At 43.5% G+C, this 11,038-nt stretch overlaps 1 protein-coding gene across 1 annotated transcript; it reads right to left on the reverse strand.

Moving 5' to 3' along the window:
* Positions 1-845: 845 nt before the first annotated feature.
* On the reverse strand, positions 846-2,576 carry LOC122616792 (probable fumarate hydratase, mitochondrial). The gene is made up of 3 exons (XM_043792354.1): positions 2,332-2,576; positions 1,261-2,269; positions 846-1,208 (listed from the first exon to the last, which is right to left on the reverse strand). Exons 1-3 carry the CDS (start codon positions 2,473-2,475, stop codon positions 949-951), a joined length of 1,413 nt encoding a protein of 470 aa, XP_043648289.1. The 5' UTR covers positions 2,476-2,576; the 3' UTR covers positions 846-948.
* Between the last annotated feature and the right edge of the window lie 8,462 nt (positions 2,577-11,038).

The raw sequence follows: 11,038 nt of genomic DNA on the forward strand, positions 1-11,038 counted from the left end.
ATGAGCTCTGTGCGGAAACGACGGCGGTTACCTGGGATGTTATTGCAGACAATTGTAAGCTATTGACATTTCAATTGTCTTTTATTATTGCCGAGGACAGAGGACAGAGGACCGAGGACATAAGACTGGCAAACGGGGGGTGATATCGACCCTCATTTAAATTACAAAAAAAGGGGAGGGGAAACACAAACACAAAGAAACAATGAGAAAGTAACACACGCATGCAATGAAAGCAAAAATTTGCATAATAATAGCAATTGCACTCGCTTCGGGTATTAAAGACCCAGTTCGACTGGTTGGGAAATGCGGGAAAAAGGAGAAAAGTAATGCAGAAAAAAGGAAAATGACAGGGGGGGAGGGAAAAAGAAAGGAATAAGCAAAATGTAGGGAATCCAATTTTCACCTAATGTCGGCGGTGGCAGCTTCAATCCGAGTACATCAACGTCCCCTTCGATTCAAAACGACCGTCATTTCCATGAAATAAGAAAATAGTCGCAATTGCTGCGAGCTACTTTTATTTGGCTTTTGTTATTTTCCGTTTCAAAGTATCAATTTGTGCATCATTAAAACAATTTGATTTCCCTTCCCTTCCACTCGACCAGAGTGCGACCCTACCCGCACAGTAGGTATGTATACCCCTTGAAAGGGGTTCCACATTTGACTTGACGACCTAATTTGGTACGCATTCAGCTGGCAGGATTCTCATCCTCTCGAAGATTCCAACGCAGAACCCTAATTAGGACGGATATGGCAATGGGTTTCAGTGGCATATTACGCTTTTTTCAGTCGATATGAGTGCAAGTTTAATTGGAACTCAAGTGTCCATAGGAATTTCAGGACATAACTACCTTGTGCAGGATCTTTCACTCGCTTGTATTTGCAACGATTAAATTTTGTAATACGGAATTGGTGAATGGGAAAAGACATGGAACATGGAGGGGGGTGAACCTATGAAGGACCCAGCATCTTCTCGGGACGCACCCACTCGTTGAAGTCCTTCTCCGAGATGCCGGCGTTCAAGGCCTCCTCCTTGAGAGTGGTGCCATTCTTGTGGGCCGCCTTGGCGATCTGGGCGGACTTGTCGTAGCCAATGTGCGGATTGAGTGCCGTCACCAGCATCAGCGACTCGTTCACGATCTTGGCCAGCTTCTCCTTGTTGGGCTTGATGCCCTTGACGCAGTTGCAGTTGAAGCTGATGCAACCATCCGCTATAAATAATATATATATTATTTCTACTTTTACTTGGTAAGAAACACCTACCCAACAGCTTGATGGAGCGCAGCACATTGGAGGCGATCAGGGGCTTGAAGACGTTCAGCTCGAAGTGGCCATTGGCACCGCCCACGGAGACGGCCACGTGGTTGCCCATCACCTGGGCACAGATCATGGTCATGGCCTCGCACTGCGTGGGATTCACCTTGCCGGGCATGATGGAGCTGCCCGGCTCATTCTCCGGCAGCAACAGTTCGCCCAGGCCGCAGCGTGGTCCTGATCCCAGGAAACGTATATCATTCGTAACCTTCATCAGGCTGACAGCCAGGACATTGAGTGCTCCATGCACCTCCACCATGGCATCTCGGCAAGCCAGGGCCTCGAAGAAGTTGGGTGCCACCACGAAGGGCAGTCCGCTGAGCTGGGCAATCCGCTTGACGCACTTCTCGGCGAATCCTCGACGGGTATTCAGACCCGTTCCCACGGCGGTGCCACCCAGTGCCAGTTGATAGACGCGCGGCAGGACCGCGTCGATCCTCTGCAGCCCGTTGGTCAGCTGCTGGGCATAGCCACTGAACTCCTGGCCCAGCGTCAGCGGCACTGCATCCTGCGTGTGGGTGCGTCCGATCTTGATGATGTCCTTCCACTCATTCGACTTGGCGAGCAGTGCATCTCGCAGACCGGCGACCGCCGGCCGGAGATCCTTCGTCAGGGTGGTGGCCACTGCAATGTGAATGGCCGAGGGGAAGGTGTCGTTGGAGCTCTGCGACTTGTTCACATGGTCGTTGGGATGCACTGGGTCCTTGGTGCCGATGCGTCCGCCCAGCAGCTCGATGGCTCGATTGCCGATGACCTCGTTGCTGTTCATGTTGCTCTGGGTGCCCGAGCCCGTCTGCCAGATGGGCAGCGGGAAGTGGCCCTCGTCGTAGAGCTTGCCAGAGATCACATCGTCGGCTGCATTCGAGATGGCCGTGCTCAGCTTGGGATCCAGTCCGAATTCCTGGTTCGTTTCGGCCGCCGCCTTCTTCAGTATGCCCATGGCCTGGATTATCTGGCGCTGTTTGGGTTAACATTGGGTTAGGTCCAATGGTTAGCATGGCATATGGTTGGATTACTTACTGGCATTCGCTCCTCCTCGCCGCCAATGCGAAAGTTTAGGAGGCAGCGCATCGTCTGCGCGCCGTAGTAGCGATCCATGGGCACCTCCATGGGTCCCAGGGTGTCGCTCTCCTGGCGCGTCTCCACCTTCTTGCTGGTGCTCATCCTGGTGAAATCTGGTATTCTATTTGGCAAGCAGTTTGGAAAATATTTTGGTGTCTGGCAGGAGTAATTTGACAACAAACAAACAGAGATTTCATTTGGGCACCTTCAGTTTTTGGGTCGGGCTATTTCGGATTTTGGCTAGTCATTATTATATACCTGCTGGTTATGTCTGCACTGGAAAAAACACCAACACACATGTACATACTTTTATATAAGATTAGAATCATATTTTAATATGAATAGATAGTCTTAACTTAGTCAAAGTACTTATTCATAAATTATAAATAAATGTATAAAAGTACTTATTCATAAATGTTTATATACGGGGTTTGTAAATCCAGACTTGAACCTACAGTTTATGAGTATATTAATCAGTGATCAACTTTAATTTCTCAACGTGTACCGCCTAGGTAAATTACCTGTACTTTTCGTAACCATTTAATGAAAGGGTGTGTAGTGTGAGTGTTCTTTGTTGGCGTCCAGTGGAAACCATTATACTGGAGCAGCACGGGATTCGCCTCGAAAATACGTTATATCATCAAGCATGGCACTGTCCGCACTCTTTGTGTTTGGGCCATGGCTAAGACAAGCTGGCTTAGACGTGGCAGACATCGATGTTGGGTAGAAACTTGGGTTGGGTTTGCCAGGCGGGTGGCTGAAGTGGAACAAATTAATTTCGTTTGCTTTAATTATTCCTCTTATTCTGTTCTATGCTCTGTACTGCTGCGAAACACTCGAATATTCCTACTTGGCTGTCCGTCATACAAGTTGCTATAATTTGAGGGCTATTAAGTCGACGGCTCTTGAGGTCAAAGTGTGTGCGCGGGAATCATGGTTTAATTATTTAAATGAATCCACGTTGGGATTTCGCTTTTCATTTCTCACATTATCTGTCCCTCGCCCGTAAATCATGCACATCATCGTGATTTTTTTGTTTTTCCGTTTTTTTGGTTTTTGGTTGGTCTGACCTTAGAGGTTCTACTTGAAAGGATTTCTCCGCCCTTCGCAGTTACTCATCACTCAAGTTGGAAGTTGGGTGTGTCCGCTGTACATGTGTGCCCGGGATTAGTATAGTTGAGCTACAAAATAGCAGGGCTTTAATAACTTTTAGGAGAAACAGATAAGAAACTTATAGGTAATATAATATTCAGTTTAATTGCTTATCAAACTAGATGCATCCAAGTGAAGTAAAGCCTTCTGAGCGCCAATATTGGATTACAAGCTATTTTTACGCAGTCCAGTTGGGCGAATCCTGGACTGGAGTCAACTGTTGACCCCGTGGCCAATCGCGTGTATTCCGGCCGCTGGTTACTTCACACCCAGGGCACACGAATAACCGGAGTCTCCTTCGCCTCCTTCGCCGATTTCCATTATGGTTCTGGCCATATTCCTGCGGTTTCTTGGGCGAAGTTCTTTCGTTTCTTTGGTTTTTTGGTTTGGCGAACAGCACATGGGCACGCAATGTTTCCGCTGCAGCGGCAGTCTAAAGTGTCCAATCAAGTTTTTGAAATGAAACCTAAATAACATGTCATAATAAATAACCTTCAAGCGACCCGGGGGCCTGCCAGTTGACTCGGACTCCAACTCCAACTCAAACTCTGACTTTGACTCTGGTTCTGGCCAGCGAAGAAATCCAAAATCCTGTAATTACAACGTAAATCCAAAATGTCTCAGCGCCGCACAGCCGTTGCAAACTCAGCCAAACAAACACACTCACTCGCACACACAAACACACTCACACACACACACACACAGAGAGAGAGGGCCAAAGGAAACTTAATTCATATATCAAAAAGTTTTTCGGACCGACCAGTGGACGAGAGTAGCAATTTACGCGCAAGTAGCCGGACTCCACTTGCAAAGACCAGAAACGCAGACCAAGTCCAAGACGAAGTCCATCACTGTGAGAAAAACTAATGCAAGAAATGCATTTTTTTCCATAAATATATATATTTATACCCAGTGATTTAAGGTTTAAATAGTGATAATAATGGCAATAAATTAAATGTGCTTATACTTAGTTGCGATTTCCGGTTATGAATAGAAATTGGATTAGAGTTGTGTATGTATTTTATTTAGACACAAAGTAGACAACAATTTCTGTCAGTGTGCATTACATTGCACACACTTTGCAGGCAGCTCCTCGCTTTCGGGCTTGGATTTCTGCAGGGGCGCCGTGCGGGTGGGTGGGTGTTCATCACCAGGATCCGGGGAACTGGCCGGCCAGGAAAGCCAAAGCCGGCGGATACGGAGGAGTAGGAGGAGGAGTAGGAGGAGGAGTAGGAGGAGGGGAAGGAAGGCAGAGTGGCTACTGGGGTCTCGACCCACCCGGTCGTCCACTGTCCGCCTGTCCGCCTGTCGTGTCGAATGAGAAACACAGCAATTATGCAATTTGATAATACTTCATTCTCGGGTAATAAATATTAATTATTTTTTGCGAATGTGATTTCGTGTTTCGTGCCCTCTTCGACCACCCAACCACCCAACTGACCAACCCACTGGGCGCTAGTTTGCGGAGATTTATGGCCCGCCTGCCTGCAAACGAAATGAGACGGATACGTTTTCCATCTTTTCTTCTTTTTGGCCAAGATGATGGCCGGTTAGCCGGGCTTTCATGTCGGACACGTGGATTTGCCTACAGTTTCGTGTTGCCACAATTGCACAATTGCACAGGAAGGATATGGCGATAGCAGTAGTATTAGGTTCTGATCTCCTGAACTGTTAGTATAACTAGCTTTATTTAAAATATTAACTATAGCGATTCTTTGTCATATAATTTTGTATGAAGAAGGATATGTGGCATTACAAGTTTGTGTTATGCCCTTTGGCAATTATAACATTGATTTATCTGCACCCAAAACCATTTACTCTGTGGAAGAATGTGAAGAATTTTTGGGTCAATAGGGCGGTGCTATGGTATTGTAAATTTCGCAGACGCATGTTCCGGGCTAATATACACACTTGGCATTAATTAATTTACCCCCATAGCCAGAGCCATGGTAACCAGTGAGCTTCCGACCACCTCGTGTGTGTGCGGTTGGCCATAAGTATGAGCCATATGTATGAGCCATATGTATGAGCCATTTGTATGAGCCATATGAGCCAGGATTGAAGCACTCCGATCTGCGCCCCTGGGCATGGGAGTGTATGGCTATATGGAGAGCATTGTCGTCTTTCGCAGGTTGGTTGACTTCCAGGCCGTTAGCTTTCATTTCATTTCGGTTCCTTTCGTTCCATCAGAAATCTCTCGTGCATAAGGAACATTTTAATTTTGAAAGGGACTGCTGACTGCTTACTGCTGACTCCACTCCGTTGGCAATTGCCATAGCATCCACATATCACACTTCCACACAGAGTACAACCCAACCACCCACCCACTGGAGCTTACCGAGCCATATAAAAAAAAAGTATATACATATAAATAAAAATAACAGAGAGCTCGGCGAAAGGAATGAAAAAGTTAAATTGAATTGTGTTGGCTGAGAATACTTACACACGTTCGCATTGCTACAGTGCACAGTGCACATTCCTTTCTTCGTCCTGTTTATCCTGCACTTGAAGTTTACGCAACTTTTTCGCTTAGTTCCTGGCCTGTTTTTGCTTCGTGCTGCTGGCAACTGCCAAACTTGCTAGATGTGGCTAAATTGCTTGGGCAGCAGGCGAAAATTGGACTGCGAAAGTTGTAGCAAATGAGGCCAGAGCCATGGCAATGGAATGTATTCTGAAACAAAGCCATGTTGATAAGAAAAACTGATCACAGATTCTGTAGACTTAGGCACACTACAATTGTAGGTACAGGAAGCCATCTGTAATCCCTTCACATGTTTGTGTCTGTATCCTTTTGATGGCCAAAATAATTTCGCGTTCGTGGCGAAAGCAGCATAGTAATTTCCTACGCACCACATCACCCAAATGACCAAGTTGTCGCCAGTAAATGGGCTCCTGTCACGTCATAGGTCTGCCATATTCCCGTCTGGATTCAGTTTCTGTTTCTGTTTCGGTTTGAGTTTGAGTTCAGTTCTCGGGTGCGGTATAGACTATAGAGTTTGACTTTGGTTTTATGTTGGGCTCGGCTGCAGTAATCAATTTTAATATGCCATATACCATATACCTCCCACAAATGTGTTCGGGCCCATTGTTCTGGGCCTTGTTAATAAGCTCATGTTGATAATGGTGGCCACATGAAGCCATACGTCGCCACGGCCATAACATCAGTCAGTCATTCAGTCATTCAGTCAGTCAGTCAATCAGTCAGTCACTCTGTCAGTTTGAGAGTCTGTCAGTCTGCCATTCAGTCAGGACATTGTTGTGGTTTCAGTCCTTCAATCAGTATCTACTTTGGTGGTAAAAGGTTTTCTCGACAGTTTGTCAGCTCGCTGCCACTAGAAAGTTGCATATAGTCGAATTATAAAGAGCTGATATTATATAAATATTTAATGAGTTAACCAGGTGCATAAGGGGGATGTTTTGGAAGATTGGTTCTTACACTATAAAGAAATGCGGTTAAAAAAGATACAAAACTTTGTAATTCTAATTCATACAACTAAAAGATAATTAAATCAATATGCTTTGCTTGTATCTACAACTGATACTGCACTTACCATCGAAACTCTACCCAACATTTACGTAGTTTTTAAAGAAAAGAAATATTCCTTGGCAAAATTAAATTGTCAAAGTAAAACTTGGTCAACAAACGTTTATTCGATGTCAAAAGTTTGGAGTCTCTGCTTAGTCTGATTTTTGTGAGCCCGCAATTTAATGGAAACGCAAGAAATAAGTATGTCAAATTGCCAAACGAAGAACGGAGCTGGAAACCCGGGAAACCCAATATCTAATTCCGGCTCCGTTTCTTTTGGTGTGCCAGTGATGTGTCGTTAAACTGTGAAAGGCCGTAAAAAAAGAGCGTAGACCATAAAAAAATGAATGAGTGGAGAATGGCGAATGGCGAATGGAGAATGGATAATCAGAGACTCCCAGCGATTGCCGGCCACAAATGAACGGGGCGCAGGCGAGTAAATCATTTTACAATGGGCCAAAAGGCCGCCAACGGCTTTATGGCACCCATGAAGGACAATCAAGTAATAGCCGGCAATAGGCGATTTTTACGATGACACAGAACTACATAATAAAAGATATATCAGCAACTAGCTACCAGCTACTGTCCATTCGACCGGCTAAAAGCGGCTCTTTGGAAAATTCAACAAGCTCTGCCTAAATCGTCACATTTGGCACGCCAATGTGGGCGATGCATGTTGGCAATCACTCTTCCGCCAGTTGTTCAACTCCTCCGACATTTTCAATTTTCCATCCCGCTTTTCCAGCTCTCACTGTGCGTTTTCCCCGTCCTGTCAGCATATCGAAATTGACGCCCAGCACGCAAGCCAATAAGCCCCGTCAGTCCACGAACATTATGCATGGAATAAGTCCTCAAAATCACACGCCATCGCGAATTACTTTTCAGAATATTTATCTATTTATCGAAGAGGTTGCTACTGAATGTAATTCATAAATGTCTGACGCAGTATTTCAAACATTACTAAATTCAAATTGTATTAAAAACCTTGCTTCAAGTATCATGTGTGTAGTTCTATACAATGAATTAAATAATCTTGTCTGGAGCATCAGAGAATTATTATATGAAATGCAATAGATATATAGTTGTATATAAAAGGTATTTTTACGCTTCTGATTTGTAATAAGATTTTTCCAAAATTAATTTTCGTACAATAGTTATAGACATAACTTTTTAAACTGGAAAACTTCAAGTTGATTTGCAAGTAGAGCTAGAAATTGACGAAATCGCGCCCATTTTAAATGAACTTTTCAATTTGTCACTTGCTCGGCCCACAGGGCTTTAATGTGCTTGGCTTTGGAGGGAAAACCTTTGGCCGACTTGATTGACAGTAATGACATTTTCACGATTCGCCGGGCGGAAAACAGTGGAAAACGGTGAAAAGCAGCAGCGCACTAGCACGACAAGCGACAGCCAGCAGTCAATAATAAAAATTGCATGTTGAAAACACATTTGGGATTCCAAGACTCACACACACACACCCAGTCATTCTGTTGCCAGTCGTCCCTGTCTCCGACTCCAACTCCGCATCCGCAATCGTATCCGTATCCGAATCCGAATCCAAATCCGAATACGAATCCGTATCCTTGTCCATCGCAGCGGAAGCAACAGCAAGTGGAGCTCCGGAGCATTGGAGCGGAGCGGTTGACACTCCGTGCCCAGTGGATTTGGGATGGGGAGAACCCTTTTAGTTGCTCCTTGGGGGTTCGGGGGGGAAATCCAGTTAATTTATTTTCGGTTAATTTCTTTCGTTAGTTATGTTAGTGCCGCCCGCTTTTCCGGGAAAACCCATGGCCCCTCATTTATTGCACATTGGCAGGAACTTTCCGATTTACTTGACTACAGTGAGCAAAAAAAAGGGGGCAAGGACACACCAAAGCTTAACTCATAACACAGCTTTAACATCGGTTAGTTAGTTTAGTTATTTACTCACTTTAAGTAAAGGAAAACCATTAACTGATAGTATTTAAGATACAATTGGTTGTATACCATTTAAGTACCCCTTTTTTGTTTAAGATTTGAACTATTAAGTGAGCCCAGCTTAGCACATAAAACTTTGCGATCTAAGCTCGCATTCAAAGGAACATAAAAAAGAGCTAACTTTGTGCCAAAATCCCCACAGCAAATCAAATAAAGCATAAGCAGAAAAAAACGAGGGAAATTTATATTAGCAATAATTCGAAACATACATTTTTTTATTGCCGCTCGCAATCATTTAATCATCTGGAGTCATCAGTTCACTCTGGCCAAAGTGTGATGAAGTGGAGGGCAGGAGCCGGGATTGGGACTGGAATTGGGTGGTGCAGGGTGGTGTTGGGTGGTGCGGAGCGCCCTTCGGAAGGAGTCTGAGCCAGGCAGTGGGAATAGCACATTTTGTCGCGCTTCCCCATCGACCATTTGACACATGTGTCACTTGCAACCGTTCCGCTTGCCACTGAAGTGCCAGTGCTGTCGCATCAGCAGTTTTCCAGCCAATTCTAGCTACCCTTGCAGTTTGCTAAGAACTATAAAGAAAACCTTTTAAAAATGTATTTTATGGAGTATTTTTACAAGTGCCTGGCAGTTTTTATAAATTTAAAATAAACATTTAGTAAAGCGGTTTTAAAAAAAGTAACTGAAAAATAATCAAAACGAGCTGAAACTAATTTACATATAGTAAAGCCAGAAAAATATTTTAATAAATAATGGAGCATTAATAAGATATATAAATAAATACTATAACTCAACTTATTTAACTCTACTTTGTTAAACAATATATATCAGTGTAGCCCGCATTTTAAAGTGCACTCTTAATTCTTCGCTTTTATAGATGAAAGTTATATCGTGAACTAAAACTAAACTAGCTATATATAGTCAAGATTTGACACCGAAAAAAATCGGCGGCAACTCTGGCGACTGCGAATGGGACTCAGAATGGGCCTGTGAGTATGAGTGTGAATGTGAATGTGGGTATGAGTGCGAGTGTGAGTGCGACTGGAGCTGTCGCTGAGCCTTCGGTTGACAGCTGTCAGTGTCAGTTTACATAATTTATAGATTTCAGCGCATAAAAAAGTCATAAAATTTACAATGTTGCTTTCAACAAAAACACATTCGGGCGATTCCTCTGATGCCTTATTTTTATGAGGCAAGACATCAATTTTCGCACAGCACAGTCTAGCCTGCCTATAGCCACTACACACACACACACTCGCACACACACACAACTATGCCATGTCCCATTTATATTTCTCAATTTTCCATTCCTCGAAGAAGCAGGAGGAAAAGATTGTTTGTACTGCCATCGGCATTGGCATTCGAAATGCTTTTGATTTATTTGTATTTATGTGATTCCGTTCTCAAACTCAACTCCAGCGATAAATTCTCGCACTCAACAAAATACATAAACGATTTATAGTTGCGAAAAGCGGTCCAAACAATAACTAGCAAACTGCACAATGGATTCGGATTCGTATTCGTATTCGGATTTGTATTCGGATACGGATTCATTCGGAGGCAACCCAAGAGGAGCCCAAGTTGGCACAGAAGTGAGGATTTAGATGCTAAGTCCCACAACGCGGCATAAATCTTTAATGGACGACCTTTCGCACTTTTTCCAGTTGCTTGTGATTAAGCCGGAAATGGAATCTTGATGGGAATTCAGCGAAATATCAGCGGGATATCTGAATTCGGTAGCTAATACACATTTGAATTAAAGATATTACCTTCATACATCACTTTCTTTAATAAATTTGACTAGACAAAATAAAAAAAACCCTAAATGTTTTGATTTCATGCAGCTTAATTTAAAAAACAGAATTTATATATTCCTATGGTTTAAGAATTATAATACAACATATGATGTATACCACTTTATTTTTAAAAATATCGAATTTTTTAATAACAAGGTTCATACATATAACTGAATTGGTAAGTAACATCCTCCAAACTTTTATTTATTTTATTTTAAATATTCATTACTATACATAAACAAATTTATAATATAATAACTAA

The sequence above is a fragment of the Drosophila teissieri genome, chromosome 3L (genome assembly GCF_016746235.2).
Source record: "Drosophila teissieri strain GT53w chromosome 3L, Prin_Dtei_1.1, whole genome shotgun sequence".
NCBI lineage: Eukaryota > Metazoa > Arthropoda > Insecta > Diptera > Drosophilidae > Drosophila > Drosophila teissieri.

Coding starts and splice junctions, on each gene's coding strand:
- LOC122616792 (XM_043792354.1), bottom strand. CDS start 2,475: ATGAGCACCAGCAAGAAGGTGGAGACGCGCCAGGAGAGCGACACCCTG. Junction 2,270..2,331: donor GCGAGGAGGAGCGAATGCCA/GTAAGTAATCCA, acceptor TAACCCAAACAG/CGCCAGATAATCCAGGCCAT. Junction 1,209..1,260: donor GCGCTCCATCAAGCTGTTGG/GTAGGTGTTTCT, acceptor TATTATTTATAG/CGGATGGTTGCATCAGCTTC.